This window comes from Maniola jurtina, chromosome 14 (assembly GCF_905333055.1).
Source record: "Maniola jurtina chromosome 14, ilManJurt1.1, whole genome shotgun sequence".
Classification (NCBI taxonomy): domain Eukaryota; kingdom Metazoa; phylum Arthropoda; class Insecta; order Lepidoptera; family Nymphalidae; genus Maniola; species Maniola jurtina.
The window spans coordinates 2,106,853-2,129,578 of NC_060042.1; the positions used below are offsets into that span (position 1 = coordinate 2,106,853).

Below are 22,726 nucleotides of genomic sequence, written 5' to 3' on the forward strand. Positions count from 1 at the left end.
TCTTTACACTAAAGATAATTATTATGGCATCACTTACATAAAAAAGGAAAAAATATATATTTACATTGGGAAAAAAAAACTTATCACAAAAACATTATATTTAAATGTTCAAAAAATATATGCTGTCCAAATGGTCATTTATAACGGACATTGTGCCCAATACTGGCGCTATCACTCTGCTGAATGGCAAGGCACAGTTGAGCTAAATAAGAATCAGCTCTTGGTAGGCCAAGACGTCACTGGCAGGCGTCAAAATGTTTGTACATTTGACGCAGATAGCCCTAAAGTAGCCCTATTTTCCTTTAATTTTACGCCACCATATCGTCGATTCAGGATCACGATGACGATGCGATGGGTTGAAATGATAATGATAATAAAAAAACAATGAAAAATAAAATAGAAACTTTAATGAAAACCAAAATAATTAGGATGAAGTACATCCAGTGACTTCCTAAAGCATAACAATACTAATTACATCCATTAGACTATGATTCTTAAAAGCAAAACAATAATAATGGACTAAAAGCCCGTGAGAGCCAGACCTTCATTATTTTATAAAAGCTGAAAATTTCTATGGGCATTGTCCCCAGCACAGAGAGGAACGATCAGCGACTATGAAGTTTGGATAATGGTGGCTTTGGCAGATAACAGGTAGCAAAGACGTATAAAATCTTTCGTTACAGTATAAAGTTTAATCAGTACCCATATTATAAATGCGGAAGTGTGTCTGTTTGTTGGTTTATTGGTTTGTTGGCTTGTCCTTCAACCACGCCGCAACGGAGCAACAAATCGGCGTGATTTTTGCATGGATATAGTTAAAGACATAGAGAGTGACATAGGCTACTTTTTATCCCGGAAAATCGATAAGTTCCTACGGGATTATAAAAACCTAATGAAAACGGGAATGAGGTCGTGGGCATTAGCTAGTTTTTTAAACTTTTACTTTGGAATAATATTAGAATTATAATGCATTGCCAGACACTTAGTATCGTGGCAACCCAACTAATAGCATGATTTGAACTTCACAGTCAGTGATCGTTCCTCGCTGTATTGGGGACAATGCGCAGTGAAACTTTCAACTTTTATAAAATAACGAAAGTCTGACCCTCACAGGCTCTTTCTCTATAGATAATATTCATCGGACAGACAAGCCCATCGATGCCATGTCGTGTAGAACCGGCAGAGCTAAGAACCGTTTGCGCTTCGTCTTCTTGTCTCTCTTATCTTCTGGGAGAAAGTTCCAGATTATCAAATCCTCGTCCAGGGTCGCCGTAGCTGGAAAATATATTTTGATTAACTTGCTGAGTATTTGAAAAAAAAAAAATATTGAATACAGACGATGCCCGCGACTTCGTTCGCGTGGATTTAGGTTTTTAAAAATCGTGTAGGAGCTCTTTGAATTTACAGGCTACGGGATAAAAAGTTGTTTATCTCAGATTGCGGGATATATGCTAACTCTGTACCAAATTTAATCAAACAGACAGACAGATACATGTATACAATGGTACCTACCAATTTTGAATAAGTAAATGGCTTTGTATTTGACTTTAATATTTTAGTGGGTTACCGAGCTTGGTCCCATCGGGGTTGAAGACCATGGTTCGCACTCGGTCGGGCCAGCGCGGGCCGTCGCCCCACTGGTCCACCACGGTCTCGGGGTCACCGAACACCACCAGTTGGGAACAGATCTTTCGCCCCACGTTTTCTGAAACATTTTAACATTTATAATAATAAAATAAATATGTAGGAAAAACAACAAATGAAAGGAAAAGGCAGACGGAGCCTTCGATTTATGTATTACTAGCCGATGCCCGCGACTTCGTACGCGTGGATCTAGGTTCCTAAAATCCCGTGGGAACTCTCCAAAGAATTTTCCAGCTGCAATTCCACTGTCCCCGCGCTGTCATCGCCGCACAACGCGCGTGAGTGCATGGAACACGGCGACGCCCGCCTGCAGCTCCGCCGTCACCGCACCCACAGCCAGCAGCGCGCTGCGCCACGGGTGCCAAGTTATTGTCTGCGCGATGTTACCAGTGTTCCACAGGCTGGCGACGAGCTCGCCGCTGCGCTGGCTGAACAGCATCGCGTCGAGGCTGTAGGGGCGCGGTGCCAGCCCTCGCTCGCGCGCGCCGCATGTGGGCGCGTGGAACACGGCGACGCCCGCCTGCAGCTCCGCCGTCACCGCACCCACAGCCAGCAGCGCGCTGCGCCACGGGTGCCAAGTTATTGTCTGTGTAAAGATCATCCACAACACACAATTTTTGATTGTTAAATAGCGTATACACTGTGAGTATTTTAGTTTTTAAATGATTCAAATCCATCACAAAATACCGAAGTTATTTAAAGGTCACCATACCGATCACGTCTACATGTCAGCATCGAATCAATTCATCACTTGGTGCCACGGTCTTGTGGGCTATCAATGACTTCACATAGTCGCACGCTGGTCATTTTCATCTGTTCTGTCTTTCATCTTAGACTGCATTATCTCTTACCTCCAGGTGAGGTTGCAGTTAACGGTGAAGAAAAACATCGTGAGAAAAACCACATGCCTGAGATTTTTCCATGATGTTCTCAAAAGTCTATGAAGTTACTAATCCGCACTTGGCCAGCGTGGTGGACTGAGGCCAAAACATTCTCATTCTGTGAGAAAACTCATGTTCAGTAGTGAGCCAGCGATGGGCAGATGATGAACTGAGAGGAATAACCCTCCACCTCCCATAGTCCCACCAACCTCTCGGTTATATGGGCCGAATCGCGGGATAGCCCCCCGGTACTTACTCCGGGAGTGTTTCTCTCGTTCCTTGTACCTCAAGTCCTTCTCCTCTTTCTGGGGCAGACAGAACTGAAAGGGATAGGTATTTCATGGGCTGATTCTAGGGAAGTCATCATACCTTTACCATCCAGTCAGCGTCGAATCTGGAGTACTTCTTCAGAGCTGGCCAGGTGAGCAGTAGGACCGCCGCGGAGTTGACGGCGCACACGGCGACGAAGCGAGTGTCGGGCGACACTCGCACGAGGTAGATCGGCTCGTGGACCACGCGGTTTAAGTTGATTACTTTTGCACAGCGAGTGACCGACATCACTACGCCGAAAGAACAGCCCCTGTACGAAGTATAATAAGATACAGTAGGTAAAATTGCACAAAGCAGGAAAAATTGCACATCGAAAATTAGAAAGAGATTTCGGTTTCGTAGAGCGGTGTCTCTGTCACTCATACCTGTGTGATATTTTGTACGTCTGAACGACAGAGACAACGCTCTAGGAGACCGTTAACTCATTCTGAAGTTCTGTGCAATATTTTCTGCCGGATACTGTATCAGCTAGTAGATTAAAAACCGAGCAACCCTCTTTTACATAGGCTGCACTAAAAGTATCGGGAATGGAATATTTCCACTGTCCCTGTCATATTAAAATCTTTTTAATTGGAAACTCCTTGGTTTTAAAAATCGAATACCATTTATTTATTTAAAAAAAGATTCTCGGTCTTTTCACAAGGTCTTGTCGAACTTGTGTAGTCGTTGAGAAAATGGAATTGACTCGAGAAAATTCTAGAGCGATGATTTATTATGACTTTCGAAGTGGTTTAACACAAAAACAGTGTGTTGACCGGATGATTTCTGCATTTTTTGATGAAGCCCCATCTAAAACCACATGTTATCGCTGGTTTGCTGAATTTCAACGTGGACGTGTCAAGCTCAGTGATGATCCCCGTCAAGGTCGTCCAAAAACTGCAGTCACCCAAGAAAACGTTGATGCTGTGCGTAAGCTGATTGAAGAAGATCGACATGTGACATACCGCGAAATTCAGGCAACTTTAGACATTGGCATGAGTCAAATACAAATAATCTTGCATGAACAATTAGGTGTAAAAAAGTTGTTTTCCCGATGGATACCGCATTTGCTCTGTGAAGAGCAAAAAGCGGCTCGCGTTACTTGGTGCGTCAGAACTCTCAAAAGATTTCACGCAGGATCCTCAAATGCTGTATACAACATCGTATCAGGTGACGAATCCTGGATATACGCGTACGAACCCGAAACAAAAAACCAGTCACGAGTTTGGGTGTTCGAAAATGAGTTAAAGCCAACAAAAATTGTTCGTTCACGAAGTGTTGCAAAAAAAATGGTGGCCACGTTTGTCTCCAAAACCGGCCATGTTGCGACTATTCCTCTTGGGGGACAAAGAACGGTTAATGCAGAATGGTATGCTAGCATTTGTTTGCCACAGGTCGTTTCTGAACTCCGTAAAGAGAACTGCAACCGCCGCATCATCCTCCATCACGACAATGCGAGTTGTCACACCGCGCACAGAACAAAAGAGTTTTTAGAGCAAGAAAACATAGAATTATTAGACCATCCGCCGTACAGCCCCGACCTAAGTCCTAAGATTTCTGTACTTTCCCTAAAATAAAGAATACATTGCGTGGTCAGAGATTTTCATCACCTGAAGAAGCTGTGGACGCCTACAAAACGGCCATTTTGGAGACCCCAACTTCCGAATGGAATGGTTGCTTCAATGATTGGTTCCATCGTATGGAAAAATGTGCCAAATTTCGCGGAGAATACTTCGAAAAGCAATAAATACATTTTTAAATAGTAATGTTGTGTCACTTCCTTGATTCCCGAAATTTTCAGTGCCGCCCTCGTATGTTTTGTGAAGAAGTGAATTGTGCTGTGTTGGCACGACTAAAACAGAAGCGCACTTCACTCCTATGATTGTGTGCACTAAGCAACCTTTCAACACAGAGCCTTTTTATGACACTTACGCTTATTCATAGACACTACACAAGCGTAATGTGTGTAGGTGTTGTACGGTCGGCCTCAGAACTCGAGTAGCGATTCCGTGAAACTATTGCATCAAAAACCTGTCGCACTTACGACCTTTTTCTATAAACACGCCACACACACCTTTCGCATGTGAATAATCGTGCCACGCGAATATGATCATTAAGGTGCTAAACGACTTACGGCCTTTGACTGTACATGCCAGCTCCTGTTAACACGGCTGTACCTATACTTACATTACGAAGGAGTTGCCAGTGGGACTCCAGTCGAGGGCGGTGACGGAACAGAAGTGCACTTCACTCTTATGTTTGTGGGCACTGATTAACCGTTCTCCTTCACACAGAACCACATCCACGCGCTTGTTTCGAGCATTGTTGTGAATTTCTACTCTTTGCATGTGTGTGCCGAGCTGTAAGAAAATAAACCACTATCAAAAAAAGTTAAAAAAAATTGTACCTTTTCTCTGTGTAATTAGAACATTTTACGAGACACCTCACCGTCTCAATAGTCTCATCTGCTGACAGAAGGGCATTTTTTGCGCAAAGGATCAGTCTGGCTGCCTAGGGTAAAGGTGCAACCAATATTTTTGACAACATTAAACGCGGGCACGATTTGTAAAGTAATAAAATAAGGCTAGATTTAAGTATAAAAGTGTTAATACTGTATCAAAGTTTTATAAGCGACTTCAAAAAAAGAGAAGATTCTTTATTCGACTGCTATTATTATATTATTATTTAAAACTACATTAACTATTGTATACATAATATATTTGGTAATAAATTAAATTATTTTTTATTTTTTAAGTGTTTGTAGTTATTAAGTCAGTTTTTTTTTTTTTTTGCTTTTTTTCCTATAACATTTTTAAGAACTTGCGGACTTACAAGCAAGAGTTCCCCTCGAGGGTCAAACTTGCAGGACTGGATCTCGTAGCGCGTGAACACGCGGCTGACGAGGTCCTGGCTGTTCCAGCTCCACTTGTGGTAGCTGCTGCCCAGAGCCGCCACCAGCACGTTGTCCTTGCTCCAGTCTAACAGCTCTGGAACTGAACGAAAGGAAGCACACTTTTCGGACCTACTGTACATACTTGTCAAGCTGTGATAGCATAGTGAGGGATCTCTCCGTCACTCGCTCCATACAGACGTAGTTCCAATTTCATTTGAATACTAAGCAACCAAAGTCCATGAAATTTTGCAGACATATTCTAGTAGAAACTAATATCTATGCCTGTCGTTTTCCAGCGTTCTGTCAAAATATTCGGTTTCAAAGTTACGCGTTGTTAATTCACATACAAATCTTTGAGGCCCTGTAATTTTAAAACTACATATTTTTAGAAAAATCTAAAACACTTCAGGCACAGATATTAGTTTCTAAAATATGTCTGCAAAATTTCATGGACTTTGGTTGCTTAATATTCAAATGAAATTGGAACTACGATTGTATGGAGTAAGTGACGGAAAGAGCCCTGTTAACACAGGCATTCATAGTCAAGATAAGGAGCTTCTCTAATCTCCTTTCAAACGACATGTGTCATTTTCAACCTTATTGCATTGCATAAAGATTGAATATGATACTTGCCATCTGAATCGTCCCCTAAGGAACCCCCTTCCCTTGAAGCATAAGATGTTCGTTTCCTATGGGAGGAGTTAGGGGTTCGATCCCGGGCAAGCATTTCTAGTCTAACTTGTCTATCAAATGTCACTTGCTTTAACCAGCCAGTCGATCAGAAATTAGGTCTAGCAAAGTGCTACCAGGTTACAATATGTACATTGGTAAATATGAAACGATAGGCCTCCTCGTTTTTAATTCGAACCGCTAGGATTTGGAACGCCCTTTCAGTTTTCTCCTCCCATATTAAATTGGATTCCTATTCATTCTTCCTATTCCAATATAAGATGCCTATTCACTCTAGACTTGAAGTTAAGAGTAAATAGGCATCTTCTAGGCAAGCGCGCTTCATTTTAGGCTGTATCATCACTTGCCAGCAGATCTGATTGCAGCCAAGCCAGCCTATCACACTTCACACTGATATTATAAAGGCGAAAGTTGGTGTGTATGTGTGTGTGTGTTGTTACTCCTTCACGCAAAAACTACTTGACGGACTTGGCTGAAATTTGGAATGGAGATAGATAATATTCTGGATTAGCACAGAGGCTACTTTTTATCCTGGAAAATCAAAGAGTTCCCACGGGATTTTGAAAACCTAAACCCACGCGGGTTAAGTCGCGGGCATCGGCTAGTAGATAAATAAAAACTAACAAGTAGCAGCGCTATACGTGGGTAGGTCCAGTACACTGTCTGCAGTCGACAAATAGCTCTTCTTCCTCGGATTGCACGGCCAAAGTTGGACCAATTGTTTGCCAGGACCCTTGTGCATGCCAAGTGATTTGTCCAAATGGTTTACGAATTTTCTACGTTTCAAATTTTCACCGATCTGAAAATTTCCAATTAAACTGATTTTTAGTGAAAATGTGAGAAGCATGAGTTTTAATTTAATAACTTACTAGATTTATTCCGAATATGGCGCTGTGGTGAACATTGTTAAAGTTTTTGGCCGTTGATATGAGGGCGTTGTAGATTGTTATCTAACGGCTGAAAGTATTAATAAATCAATCCTATCTGAAAATAATTTCGGTATCGATAAGTTAGGTACTTAGCAACGTTGTTATTTGTCAAATATTGTATGGAATTTTTGACAAAATAGCAATGTTTATCGACAGATTTCAGACCGGATCGATTATATTTATTATTTGCCTTATTTAGAATTATTTTATTATAAGTCAAACGCCTCAGAACAAAACAAGCATCTGCAAGCTAGTTTAACTGAGTTCATGTAATGAGGATTTCTAAATGATTTCATTATTTCTGAAGCCCTGTGGCGTTAACAGGGCATAACAAATAAGCAAAATATATCAAGGCAAATATTATTAAAAGAATTATTTACTTACATGTAGAAATGTCGTGGGAGGTTTAGTTATTAATTAATAAAATTGAGTTGTATGTGAAACGATGACGGAAAATTTACATCATGGCATCATAAAAATGATGATGCCCTGCCGGCGTCCGCGTCTCCTGCCACTTAGGTTGAAATCTATATTTTATTAATCCCCAACCCAAAAAGAGGGGTGTTATAAGTTTGACGTGTGTATAGTTGTGTATCTGTCTGTGGCATCGTAGCGCCTAAATGAATGAACCGATTTTAATTAAGTTTTTTTTTGTTTGAAAGGTGCTTGATTAAGAGTGTTCTAAGCTATAATCCTAGAAAATCGGTTCAGCCGTTTGAAAGTTATCAGCTATTTTCTAGTTACTGTAACCTTCACTTGTCGGGGGTGTTATAAATTTTTAATTTACACTTGTTTATATAGCGTTATTGTATTGTACTTGGAACGCATTGTACAGTACAACCAAATTAATAATGCCCATGCAGATCTTCGCTAATTGTCGTATTCCGAATCATTGAATCGTAAGAGCCCTAAACAATGCACTTGCATTTTGCACCTTGTCATAAACAAATAGGAGTCAATATCATGTGTATCATACGACCGTTGCCGAACAGTGACGAAGATTTCTATGCGCATCATTAATTTGGTTGTACTGTAGATCTTCTGTGTATAATTACCGAATAGTTAAAGTCTAAGGAGTTAGTGTCGCCAGCATGCCACGATCGCCGTCGCATCTCGCTGATGTAGTCTCGAGGCAGCACGAATCTATCATCGCGATCCTTTGTGTTTACCTGCAAATATTATGAGGTTGTTTCGTGACAGGTTGTCAGGGTTTAGAGCCGATTCACACCAAGCACGTACACGTGACCACGCGCGTAGTGACGCGCGTGAATCCATTGACATGACAGCACGCATTACGTCTACGCGAACGTTCACGTCACGCAAGCGGTATACCATATCTCATACAGTGTGCCTAGTGGGTGTTCCATACATTACAACGTCATGGTACGCGCTACGTCTACGCTTACGTGCTGCATACACGTTTGGTGTTTCCCAGCTTTTAAGGGGCTACAATTAATTAGATAATGATTAAATAAAAATCATGATTTTTTCTTTACTTTTAGCATAATTAATTAACATCATGCTGCACGAAACTCGATCAATGACATCACAAGGCGACAAACGACAAATATTTTTCAGTTTTTTAACATAAAAATCGAGTATTTTCTGCGGGAAAATATTTTTAGCAGCATTTTAGTATATTAACAATAGGTCGAGATAGGTACTTTTAATTCTCTGGTGGGAGGCTTCGGCCGTGGCTAGTTACGATTTAGCGTTCCGGTGTGATACCGTGTAGAAACCAAAGGGGTATGGTTCAATAAAAACTGCATTACCTCTTTCAGGTTAGCCCGCTTCCATTTTAGACTACATCAACACTTACCGCCAGGTGAGATTGCAGGCAAGGGCTAATTTATATTTGAATTAAAAAAAAACAGTCAAAGACCCTAATGGCTAATCTCTATGGAGATAGGCCGAGGCTGAAATTCAATCCGGAGGACATTAAGAAGTATATTATTACTATCATTTAGGTCTTTAACCCCCGACCCAAAAAGAGGGGTGTTATAAGTTTGACGTGTGTATCTGTCTATCTGTCTGTGGCATTGTAGCTCCTAAACGAATGAACCGATTTTAATTTAGTTTTTTTTTGTTTGAAAGGTGGCTTGATCGAGAGTGTTCTTAGCTATAATCGAAGAAAATCGGTTCAGCCGTTTGAAAGTTATCAGGTCTTTTCTAGTTTTCTTATAGAGGTTTTTGAGTCGGGGGCTTTTTATATTTGAGTTTTATATTAATTGAGAGTCACCTCACACATTCTACTAAGTGCTAGGTTGTGTAGATGCAACTGGCCTTAAGAGGGGTCTCTCCGTCACTCGTTTTATACAAATGTAGTTCCAATTTCATTTGAATATTAAGCAACCCAAGTCCATGAAATTTTGCAAACATATTCTAGAAACTATGTCTGTGGTTTTCCAGATTTCTGTTAAAATATTCGGTTTCAAAGTTACGCGGTCTTAAAAATTTACATACAAATCTTTGAGCCCCTGTAATTTTAAAACTACATGTTTTTAGAAAAATCTAAAACACCACAGACACAGATATTACTTTCTAGAATATGTCTGCAAAATTTCATGGACTTTGGTTGATTAATATTCAAATGAAATTGGAACTACGATTGTATGAAACGAGTGACGGAGAGACCCCTGTTAAGTCATTTGCAAAGTAGCAGTTGGATAAAAAGATACGTTGTTAAATAAATAACAGTCATTTATAAGTTTCTCATAGGAGTTTTCAAATTAGCCCTATGTGTCTTAAATACTGTGTTTAAATTGGTTTTAATAAAGATGTTCCCATAACACCGTGCAGTGCGTAAATAAATAATGATCCTAGGCGTTTATTAAAAAGAACGGAAAAGTGCAAGACGGACTTGGACACTGAGGGTTCTGTACCACCACCTTGGATATATACTTGTACTTGTCGTTGCTAAAATTATCAAATGTAAATATAAGTAGGTAATAGCAAAGAATGTTTTTTTTTATGTATTTTAAACGTAAATTAACGGGTTAATCCAGATTTTTCCTTTACTTGTGCTGTGAGACTTTGTTGCTTGCCAAAATTATCTAAATGTATGAAAGAAAAACCATATAAATATTCCATTTAGATATTTTCAACGGGAAGTTAAATGCTTACCAAATGAGATCTCTCGATGTCTAAAGTACGATTTTAGTCTTTATAAAAAAGGTGAACCGCACTTTTAACATGACAGTTGACACAGAGTTAAAATGGCGAGCGAGTTCTCATTTTGTACGGACTATAGGTTACCCAATAGGTTTTGATTTACCTAATTATTACGAGTGTTAAAATATGCAGTATAGAATTTTTTTTATTGACTTCTTTGTCTACTTAGAAGCTTAATTTTTACAGCTCCAAGAGGCCCAAGTCCTAAGTAGGTATTTCATATTTTGTCTAAATTTGATACCTCCACGCATTCCTGCGAAAAAGAGCCTTAAGTGAAAGACAGAAAGAAAGGGTTCCTTATTTCCTTTTGAGGTAAGGAACGCTAAAAGTGAAACTAATTACTGCAACTGAATCAATAATAATGCATGGTGGCTATTTTTCACAATGTAGTCTTAAACTACAGCCTGTTATTATTAAAAATGACTCAATAGGAATATTACGCCTATTTCATGTGTTGTCATAATATTGTATGCCGTCTGTTATTTAAGTAAGGATGGATAATAAGCTTAAACCTTCTTAAACTTACTGTAAATAAAAATTTTACATAACTATACAGAGTTTTCCTTAATAGGTATATCTACGTACCTATACCAAGGAAAAAATCTCTAGGTAGTATTATGTGCCTAATATTTTGAGTAGGTACATTTGATGGCCATATGGACTAAGCCCTTGTCATTCTTAGAGGAGACCCGTTCAGTAGTGGGCCGGCGATGGATTAAGATGATGAATATTTTTCCAGAAAATTCCTTTTAATTATTATTTAACATTTGGAAATGTCTGGATTCCAAAACGAATATGTAGGTAAGAAATAAAGGATTTGAGTAATTAAGAACGAGAAGTTTTATAAATCGCCGCCTAAAGATGGTGATTTATAAATTTCGTAAAATCCCAACGGATCTCTAAAACCTAACATTCTTCTAAGCGGATCACGGGAAACATTAGTATTAAATACTATACATATTATCTAGAATTACATAGACCCTTGGTCCGTGGGGTCCTAGCGCTATAAGCCTTTTTAGGGAAATATCAAAACGGTTAGTCGACATCACAGGAGACCGAAGAGCTGGCAGCTACCTCGGACAAAGAATTAGTCTAGCCATCCAAAGGGGGAACGCTGCCAGTATCTTCGGAATCTTGCGGAAGGGACTTCTCTTAATAATTTATTTTAGTTATTATATTATATTTTTTAAGGCTTTTTTTTAGTTTTAGGTTCATTATTTTAATTATTATTATTTAGTTATTTAGTTTAGTTGGTTAGTTTATTATTTATTAAATCACGATATAACGTTGGTATACGAATAAAGTTTAAATAAACCTGTTATCATATACATATTATGTACATAATAATATCCCTTCCTATATTTTTCAAGATAATGAAACCCATACAGAAACATCCAGTTAGAGTTTTATTAAAAGTCAGAATAGACTATAGATGTAAGCAATGGGCATGCTATTTACATCTTGATATCAGCTGCAACACTACATATTCTAGTATTTAATGGTATAATTTTCGTTGTTATGAAAAACATTGCATTAATTTTTGATATACGAGTATCCAGTATCTAATCACCAACCCTATATTTCTATAAAGTAGCATAGGTCTGCATGTTGTTGGCATGACAAATGCTTATGCATAGATAATAAGTAAGTATGTACAATTAGATTAAATTACCTGTTATGGTAGATACTTTTCAATTTATCGACAAACTAGAGGTATGAGTTCTCTGAGTAAATTATACGATATTAATTTTCCAAAGTCCTATGTGTTATTAAGTAGATATTCTGTTTTAAACCTATAATTTTGACTGACTACCATCTTCTTATATGGAAATACCAGCTAATCCACCCCGGCTTCATCGTGTGGAATTTTTGAAAATGGTTTTCATTTTCAATTTTTAAAGTTCAAATTCACTCACCTAAGATGTAGCTACTCACAATTTACTTTAAGTAAACTTAAGAAAGTATTTTTACTCTTTAAAAGTGAGTAATTTAAAAGATCTAATTTTGAGTGTTGAATATAGTTCAGTAAAAATCAAAAGTATTAAAAATAAATTAGATTAAAAATATTTAAGTTAACTGTTATATAAGCACTTACCTAGTAGATTGTTTACTATTATGTAAAACAGATTTTAGAAATAGTTAATAAATAAATAAATCTGTTAAATTAATTAATTTAACAAGGAATTATCGTTCCCTATTAAATTCATTATTCAGTCCTATCGGACTGTCATTAAATCTGACGAACTTTAAAATTAAATACAGACTTTTCGTACCTACTTGTATTTGCTTTTTACTAAAAACAAGCGCTAAAAGTCCAGAATTTCATGTTATATACCTAGTAAAACATCATTGGCTAATTATTATTTGAAGTCTGGAAAATGGCACAGGCTTATTTTTGTCATGGAAACCGAAGAATTTCAGACAGATTATTAAAACTTAAATCCATGTGGATGAATACAGATAAATCTTACATCTATGGATATAAGCTACTTCTTATCCCGGAAAAGCAATGATTTTCGCAGGGTCTTTTACAACCCAATGACTGGATGAAATTGCCGAAAGAATTGAAACATCTCCAAGTAGGTACCTACATCGATACAACTTCACGGTTATTACGTATGTTATGTAATTTGTACTCACATTTTTCGTGCTAAATGCTAAGCTGTCCATTGTAATTACAAAAACAAGCACAATTTTATCTTGAAAACACTGTATTTTGAACACACGCACATTAACTGTTGTTTACTGAAGTATAGGTCGGTACGTGCTAGTTAAACTGTCAATTTATTTTACAGCTACCCTCTTCCACTTTATGATTTCGTACGTGATGGGGCGTCATACACTAACAATATGAATGCTAAACGAATAGGAAAACCACCTTTTTGTCAATTGTCACTTGAAAATTATGGTTATAAGCTAGGTATGAAACAAAATAAGAAGAAAGAAGAAAATAACGTAACGATTTTTAGGGATCCGTACCTCAAAAGGAAAAACGGAACCCTTATCTGATCACTTTGCTGTCTGTCTATCTGTCTGTCCGTCCGTCCGTCCGTCCGTCCGTCGTGTCTATCAAGAAAACCTATAGGGTACTTCCCGTTGACCTAGATTCATGAAATTTGGCAAATAGGTAGGTCTTATAGCACAAGTAGTAATTATTAAAGGAATAAATCCGAAAATCGCGAAAATTCATTCCTACGTAATTAGGTAGGTACAAACTTATTTGTTGAACCCTTAATTTCTGCTTTAGATACGTAGTTACATATATATTTTTCTACAGAGCAATTTTCATGAATATTCTGTGAAATAATTTTATAAAAAAATGTACTGCAATAAAGTATAGGTAATACGTAAATCATTATAGTCTTTCAAATCCTTATTAGGTAGGTTATGTGTTTTAACCATCGATGGTTTTAACAAATAAGCAACATAGTTACATTTTGATTTCTTGTTATTATAATATAGATCTTAATTTCAACCACATAAGAATCAAATGTATGTGAGTAGGTATATAATTACGCACGTTAGAAGCACTTTCTAAATGATATTATGACAACAATGTTTTCTCACTACGCCAATAGATATAAAATATACCTTATGTTACATGTAATAGAACTTAATGTTACGCTGCTAATTTTGCTATGTACTTTCCCACATAGGTAATCTTTTATGTAAACACCTTTCTAACATAGGTGGGGTTATCTTTTGTACCTCCTTCGTTAACGCCTATAATTATTATGGCGTTAAGTATTTCTAAGAACATTGTTGCGTGGCAATAGATGTTTTTGCGTGTTTGCGCAAATGTTTGGCAATGGCGTGCGATCAGTCATTGTAATTGACGACATTGTTAAGCTTTAACGGTGGTCTCCCTGTCTTTCGGTACATACAAATGCACCTAGTAGGCTAGTTTGGTTCTTACTGGAATATTAACCAATCAATATAACCTCGATATGTAATTTCGTAGACGTGTACTAGAAACTCATTATATCCCTGTCTATTATAGAAACAAGTAGGTATCTGTCATTACTTAGCAGAGTTATTTAGCAGATTTCCGTAAAAATCATCAGTTTTAAAGTTATCAATCAATCAGTCTGTTTGCGCCCATTGCTGGACATAATTCCCAAGAGCGTGCTACCACACACAATCCTCTGCCTTCCTCATCCACCCACTATTCCCACTTACCTATTCCCATTCCCACTCACCCACTATTCCCACTTATTCCCATTCCCACTCACCCACTATTCCCACTTATTCCCATTTACTTTTGATTTGTGGTATGACCTCCAACCTACTGGATATAGCGATGTCCAGTAGGTTGGAGGTCATACCACACTGCACTTGTTAATACGCTGTCTCCACTACAGAACACGTCTGCCCCAGCGGCCGTCAGTTCTGCGGCAGATGTGGCCTGCCCACTGCCATTTCAGCTGGCTAATTCTTTGAGCTATGTCGGCCACTCTGGTTCTCCTACGTAAATATTTCCTCGTTTCGGACTTTCTCCCTCAGAGAGATGCCCAACATAGCCCGCTCCATAGCATGCTGAACGACTTTGAAGTTGTGGACAAGGCCAACTGTCAGTGTCCACGTTTAAGCGCCATGCGTCATCACAGGTAGGACACACTCATGGAAGACTTTCGTCTTTAGGCCCCAAAACCTATTGACGAATTGAACATTTGACGCAATTTCTAGATATTCCCCAGCCCAGCTGTTTACTTCTGTCAGCATCCTTGTCGAAGTTGGTACTACCAAGTTGTATTACCTAGGTAGTAGTCCTAGGTAGTTATATTCTTGGACAGCTTCGATGCTGTTATTTTCGACGGAGACAGATCTCGAGATGACGTACTCATTAAACATGACTTTCGTGGGGTCCACATTCATTCAGAGACCTACCTACGTGGCCGTACCTATTTAAAGATTTATATGTAAATTTTTGAACCTTATACCATTTTAACAGAAATTCGGACAACCATAGATAATGTAACTGAATTTGATTATTGGTTAGTATTAAATGCAGGGTAAGACCGGCAGGTAAAACCATGCCACATAGAAAAAAATTAAGCATGTTCTAATTTTTTTTTCTCTCTCGTCTGGCTTTTACAAAGATTAGCCAATGTCAAGTTTGTAGTTATTTGTAACAAGTTAGTTAAACTATACAAGTATGGACCCCGTCTATGCCGGCGCTCGCCGACACACGCACGGTACCCCCTTAGAGCATTTTCCAGTCAGTTTTAACAAAAAAAAAAAACACTCCAAAAAGGCAGAGCACGCCCGCCAGCTAACACCAACACAGACGAAGTCTCTGTTCTAATTTTAGATACTAAAAATAAGAAAAATAAAATAAATTGCAGGCAATTATTTAAATGCACAGTCTAAATTATTTTATGTTTGAAACACATCAATCAGACCTAGAAATAATTAAAACTTCAACCGAGTAAAAACTAATTGGTTTTTAGGTCAAGTAGACATTAAATAATAAATAATTATAATTATTTATTCGATGTCGTTTTTGTAGAATAAATGCGAAGACATTTACTTTCTGGTAATACTTTAATTTGTATGAACAATTACAGTAGTTATGTAGTCATTAGCTTTAACGTGATAATTAAAATATAAGCGGCCAAATGCGACTCAGAACGGCACATCGCGGGATCCCTGCTTTGGAACGAAACGTAGTTATACACAGTTATTTACAAGTGTAATTTAAAAATTTATAACATCCCCGACAAGTGAAAATTACAGTAACCAGAAAAGAGCTGATAACTTTCAAACGGCTGAACCGATTTTCTTGGATTATATATAGCTAAGAACACTTTCAATCAAGCCACCTTTCAAACAAAAAAAACTAAATTAAAATCGGTTCATTAGTTTAGGAGCTACGATGCCACATACAGATACACAGATACACATGTCAAACTTATAGGTAACACCTCTCTTTTTGGGTCGGGGGTTAAAAAGGTATTAATGTTGGGAGATCATTTGAGAACGCTTGGACCTGGGATACTTTGTCGCCTTTCGCGTGTTCAGAATCACTAAATCAGGTTGGTAGTCTACTTCCTTCATCTGAGATGTGTAGCGATACAGTTCTACGTACTTTCCCATCCATTAATTTAGCCTTCTTCTTAATGAAAACTTAGGACACTCAATTTAACTGTAACTGCTTTCTATCTCCCATCTGCAAATTTAATTCTCTAAAACACGCAGTCTCCAAAATAAATGTGCACCATCCCGCGCTCTGGTCATTTAATTCTGGCAAGAGATTGCTTTACCAATAAGGCCGTCTTTGCACCCTTCTGTGTTTTCTGTATATGTATCTCTGTTTGTGTGCGCAATAATGAATTATAAATAAATAAAAACTATAAGAGCTGGAGACGTGATAGCATAGTGGTTAAGACGTTTGATTCCTACTTAAGGGATCGTGGGTTCGATCTCAGAGACTATAACAAAAATAAGTTTTCAGAGTTTTGTGTTTTTTAAGAAATTAAATATCACTTGCTTTAAAGGCAAAAGAAAGCATCGTGAGGAAACCTGCATGCCTGAGACTTCTCCATAATATTCTCAAAGGTGTGTGAAGTCTGCCAATCCGCACTTGGTCAGCGCGAGCGTGGTAGGCTATGACCTAAACTTTGAGACCCTTCTCACTCTGAAAGAAGACCCGTTCTCAGTAGTGGGCTGGCGATGAGTTGATGATGATGATGATGATAACGCTCATTACGACTAGTCTACTACCTGCGTTTCTGTTTTCTAATTAAAGCTAATTTAAAGGTTAGGTACAAGTATTTTTTATCTTTTTAACCACCATATTATAAGCAGGAAAAACGTAGAAACATTCAGTTTGCCTAAAAAAAATAAGTATACTAAGTTTGCGAGTTAATACTAGTAAAACAATTCTTTTTTCTACGATTCCTTTCTATACATTAGTAGTAAAAATTCTGTTGAATAAAAATATTTGCGTGTTTTTCTTGTTATACATTAAAATCATTAAAATTCTTGCCACGTTTAGTGAGAAACTAAAAGAACTCCTATTAAAAGATACACTTAATTTATTTAAGGTTATAAAGTAAAAGAGTTAGTATTTATTTTAAATAGTGGGAACTAATTTTATTCCAATAGGGATGATGCCTACTAGCCAAATCAGCAACTTTTTGTCAAACGTCAAAACGGTCATTTTGCATGTAAGGAAGCCTACGTATGAAATACATAGATGTGTCGTTATGAACATTTGAGGTAATTTTGACATACTTATTTTTTACCCCCGATCCAAGAAGAGGGGTGTTATAAGTTTGACGTGTGTATCTGTCTGTGGCATAGCTCCTAAACTAATGAACCGATTTTAATTTAGTTTTATTTGTTTGAAAGGTGGCTTAATCGAAAGTGTTCTTAGCCATAATCCAAGAAAATCGGTTCAGCCGTTTGAAAGTTATCAGCTCTTTTCTAGTTACTGTAACCTTCACTTGTCGGGGGTGTTATTTTTTAATTTACACTTGTTAGTTCAATCGTCAATTGAAATACTTATCAAACTTAAAACTAACAGCGGACATGAATTCATCCCTTACCCAGCCAATCATTTACATAAGTATATTGATGTATGTTAATGCAAAAAGACAACAGGGTACAGGGTCCAGTTATAACGGTGTTTTCTAACACTACTTATTTTAATAATAATTAATGTGTCAAATTATATGACATACTTATGTGTTAATATATACACCTGATAACTGACACTACGCTTGTACACTTAAAGGTGAATAGAAGTCAAAGAATAATATTATTTTTATCGCTTACATAATAAAAGCTAAATTCCTATGAGCTTAATAAAGCTCTATGGATCTGGCAGCTGCTGATGTTATCTTTATAATTCTAAACACAGTGGATATTATGAGTAATAAGGGACTTTAACCTTATCAATTTGACGTAAATTGAACTGAAATACGATATCGTATTTATTCTACGAACTTAAAGGTTTACTTCCTGACACCCACCTAACTAACCTAACGACCTTCCCTGGCGTAGTGGTGAGCGGTGTGGTCTTGTAAATGGGATTTAAAAAAAATAACTGGATTGGTAGAAAGCTACGACCCTGGCTAGTTACCACCCTACCGGCAAAGCCATTCCGCCAAGCGATTAGCGTTCCAGTACGATGCCGTGTAGAAACCAATAAAGGTGCCCACGCACTTGAACTGAACTGCAGTGACGTACGCGCGTCGCGGCTGGAGAGAATATCGTGCGGGGCGCTGACGCGACGCGCAGTTCAGCTGCAGTTCAGTTCGAGTGCGTGGGCACCTTAAGGAGCATTGGGTCTAACAAGAACCGCCGTACCAGCATGCATTGCCTGCATCATCACCTACCACCAGGTGAGATCACAGTCTGATATCTGAATTAAAAAAAACCGCCAAAGTGCAAGTCAGACTCGTGCAACGCGGGTTCCGTACTACTTCCTATCATATGATAACCCACTTATCTTACTTTGAAAATTGAAATTACTAAATTATTTGTTCATGAACACATTTACATTTTTTTTATGATGTAACCACAAATTCACGGTTTTCGGATTTTTTCCTTTACATGTGCTATAATACCTACCTCCCTGCCAATGCCAAATTTCATGAGTCTAGGTCAACGGCAAGTACCCTATAGGTTTTCTTGACAGGTACGACAGGCGGACAGACAAACAATCAGACAGACAACAAAGTGATGCTATAAGGGTTCCGTTTTTCACATGTAACAAAACTATTTCTGAATAAAACGAGGATATGTTGATTGTATAATTGGAATAACCAACAATTTTTTCCTTTCAGACGATTATATTATTAACTAGCTAAATGTTATGATGCAGGCTGTCATCATTCATAATTAACGTAACATTTTAATTCTCTTCTATTCGCTCTTTAACTATCTATTGTCGTGCGTGCGTAAGAGCGTATCTACACTAACCGACTTGTTACCGATAGGTATAAAAATCATATATCGGTTCATATTATAATGGTGATCAATAAGTGCTTATTTGTTTTTATGCTCTGCTGTGGTACCATTATTGAAAATACGAAATATTTTCGTTAGGTTTTTAGTTTTAGGTTCATTATTTTAATAATTTAGATTTTAGATGTTCTGAAATATAAGTACTTCTTATTGATAATTTTCTTTTTTTCATTTCTTATAGGTACTAGATGATGCCCGTGACTTTGCCCGCGTGGATTTTCATTTTTTTAAATCCTTTGGAACTCTTTCATTTTCGTGGATAAAAAAGAGTCTATATCCGTCTCCAATATGTAGGTTATCTCTGTAACTTCATCAAAATCAATAAAACGGATGGGCCGTGAAAAGTTAGGAGTCAGATAAACAAACTTTCGCATTATAATTATTTTATTATGGATTTTTTTGGATATTGTTGTTTTAATTCAAACAAAATTTAAGAAAGTGCCGCTTGCAAAATGAAATACATAGTATTACGCCTTATTCCGAATTTTGTAATTATTTTTTTAATAATCGGATCCTACCCAATATCCGATATTGGATCGGATTATGTAAAATCACGCTTGCTTGTATAGGGAACATTGTGAATAAAATGATAACCTTTAATGCCAACCTGTTTTAGAATTAAAAAGTAGTTAAAGTTAAAATTTCCTTCAAACTGTTAGAGTTTTAAAAAATTTAAACGATTTAACGTCTGCAATCCATACTTGATCTAATTATACAAAAATTAATGCTTGTCAGTCTGTTCGTTAAGAATCTGTAAAGATTTTTAACATAGATCCTGGAGATCTGTGGTTAACACATACATTAGACATCAACGCGCTTTGGGTAGTTCGTTGCATGATGTTTCGTAATTAGCACATACATTAGACATCAACGCGCTTTGTGCACTTCGTTCCATGATGTTCCATAGTTAGCACATATATTAGACATCAACGCGCTTTGGGTAGTTCGTTGCATGATGTTTCGTAATTAGCACATACATTAGACATCAACGCGCTTTGGGTAGTTCGTTCCATGATGTTTCGCAGTTAGCTCATACATTAGACATCAACGCGCTTTGGGTAGTTCGTTGCATGATGTTTCGTAATTAGCACATACATTAGACATCAACGCGCTTTGGGTAGTTCGTTCCATGATGTTCCGTAGTTAGCACATACATTAGACATCAACGCGCTTTGGGTAGTTCGTTCCATGATGTTCCGTAGTTAGCACATACATTACACATCAACGCGCTTTGGGTACTTTGTTTCAAGATGTTTCGTTGTTAGCACATACATTACACATCAACGCACTTTGGGTACTTTGTTTCAAGATGTTTCGTTGTTAGCACATACATTAGACATCAACGCGCTTTGTGCACTTCGTTCCATGATGTTCCATAGTTAGCACATATATTAGACATCAACGCGCTTTGGGTAGTTCGTTGCATGATGTTTCGTAATTAGCACATACATTAGACATCAACGCGCTTTGTGCACTTCGTTCCATGATGTTCCATAGTTAGCACATATATTAGACATCAACGCGCTAAAGGTAATTCGTTGCATGATGTTTCGTAATTAGCACATACATTAGACATCAACACGCTTTGGGTAGTTCGTTCCATGATGTTTCGTAATTAGCACATACATTAGACATCAACGCGCTTTGGGTAATTCGTTCCATGATGTTTCGCAGTTAGCTCATACATTAGACATCAACGCGCTTTGGGTAGTTCGTTGCATGATGTTTCGTAATTAGCACATACATTAGACATCAACGCGCTTTGGGTAGTTCGTTCCATGATGTTCCGTAGTTAGCACATACATTAGACATCAACGCGCTTTGGGTAGTTCGTTCCATGATGTTCCGTAGTTAGCACATACATTACACATCAACGCGCTTTGGGTACTTTGTTTCAAGATGTTTCGTTGTTAGCACATACATTACACATCAACGCACTTTGGGTACTTTGTTTCAAGATGTTTCGTTGTTAGCACATACATTAGACATCAACGCGCTTTGGGTAGGTACTTTGTTTCAAGATGTTTCGTTGTTAGCACATACATTAGACATCAACGCGCTTTGGGTACTTTGTTTCGAGATGTTTCGTAGTTAGCACATACATTAGACATCAACGCGCTTTGGGTAGTTCGTTCCATGATGTTCCGTAGTTAGCACATACATTAGACATCAACGCGCTTTGGGTAGTTCGTTCCATGATGTTCCGTAGTTAGCACATACATTACACATCAACGCGCTTTGGGTACTTTGTTTCAAGATGTTTCGTTGTTAGCACATACATTACACATCAACGCACTTTGGGTACTTTGTTTCAAGATGTTTCGTTGTTAGCACATACATTAGACATCAACGCGCTTTGGGTAGGTACTTTGTTTCAAGATGTTTCGTTGTTAGCACATACATTAGACATCAACGCGCTTTGGGTACTTTGTTTCGAGATGTTTCGTAGTTAGCACATACATTAGACATCAACGCGCTTTGGGTAGTTCGTTCCATGATGTTCCGTAGTTAGCACATACATTAGACATCAACGCGCTTTGGGTAGTTCGTTCCATGATGTTCCGTAGTTAGCACATACATTACACATCAACGCGCTTTGGGTACTTTGTTTCAAGATGTTTCGTTGTTAGCACATACATTACACATCAACGCACTTTGGGTACTTTGTTTCAAGATGTTTCGTTGTTAGCACATACATTACACATCAACGCGCTTTGGGTAGGTACTTTGTTTCAAGATGTTTCGTTGTTAGCACATACATTAGACATCAACGCGCTTTGGGTACTTTGTTTCGAGATGTTTCGTAGTTAGCACATACATTAGACATCAACGCGCTTTGGGTACTTTGTTTCAAGATGTTTCGTAGTTAGCACATACATTAGACATCAACGCGCTTTGGGTACTTTGTTTCAAGATGTTTCGTAGTTAGTACATACATTAGACATCAACGCGCTTTGGGTACTTTGTTTCAAGATGTTTCGCAGTTAGCACATACATTAGACATCAACGCGCTTTGGGTACTTTGTTTCAAGATGTTTCGTAGTTAGTACATACATTAGACATCAACGCGCTTTGGGTACTTTGTTTCAAGATGTTCCGTAGTTAGCACATACATTAGACATCAACGCGCTTTCTTTCAATAATTAAAGATCTATGAAGATTTTATTTTGTGTGATGTGATTATCACTTTGTAAAAAATAACAAAACTATTTATAGATATATTTTAAATACTTTAT

At 37.8% G+C, this 22,726-nt stretch overlaps 1 protein-coding gene across 2 annotated transcripts; it reads right to left on the bottom strand.

The window, feature by feature from the left end:
* Positions 1 to 387: 387 nt before the first annotated feature.
* On the bottom strand, positions 388 to 13,313 carry LOC123871788 (protein cortex). Of its 2 annotated transcripts, XM_045915735.1 has the most exons (10): positions 13,158 to 13,313; positions 8,402 to 8,515; positions 7,042 to 7,216; positions 5,667 to 5,827; positions 5,022 to 5,194; positions 2,895 to 3,105; positions 2,032 to 2,230; positions 1,568 to 1,705; positions 1,133 to 1,275; positions 388 to 516 (listed from the first exon to the last, which is right to left on the bottom strand). In XM_045915735.1, exons 1-9 carry the CDS (start codon positions 13,185 to 13,187, stop codon positions 1,136 to 1,138), a joined length of 1,341 nt encoding a protein of 446 aa, XP_045771691.1. In that variant the 5' UTR covers positions 13,188 to 13,313; the 3' UTR covers positions 388 to 516; positions 1,133 to 1,135. The 2 variants fall into 2 exon arrangements, with proteins under 2 accessions (XP_045771691.1, XP_045771689.1); XM_045915733.1 differs by having other exon boundaries at positions 388 to 1,275.
* Between the last annotated feature and the right edge of the window lie 9,413 nt (positions 13,314 to 22,726).

Coding starts and splice junctions, on each gene's coding strand:
- LOC123871788 (XM_045915735.1), bottom strand. CDS start 13,187: ATGGACAGCTTAGCATTTAGCACGAAAAAT. Junction 2,231..2,894: donor ACGCTGACTGGATGGTAAAG/GTATGATGACTT, acceptor ATCTTTACACAG/ACAATAACTTGGCACCCGTG. Junction 1,276..1,567: donor CCCCGATGGGACCAAGCTCG/GTAACCCACTAA, acceptor TATATTTTCCAG/CTACGGCGACCCTGGACGAG.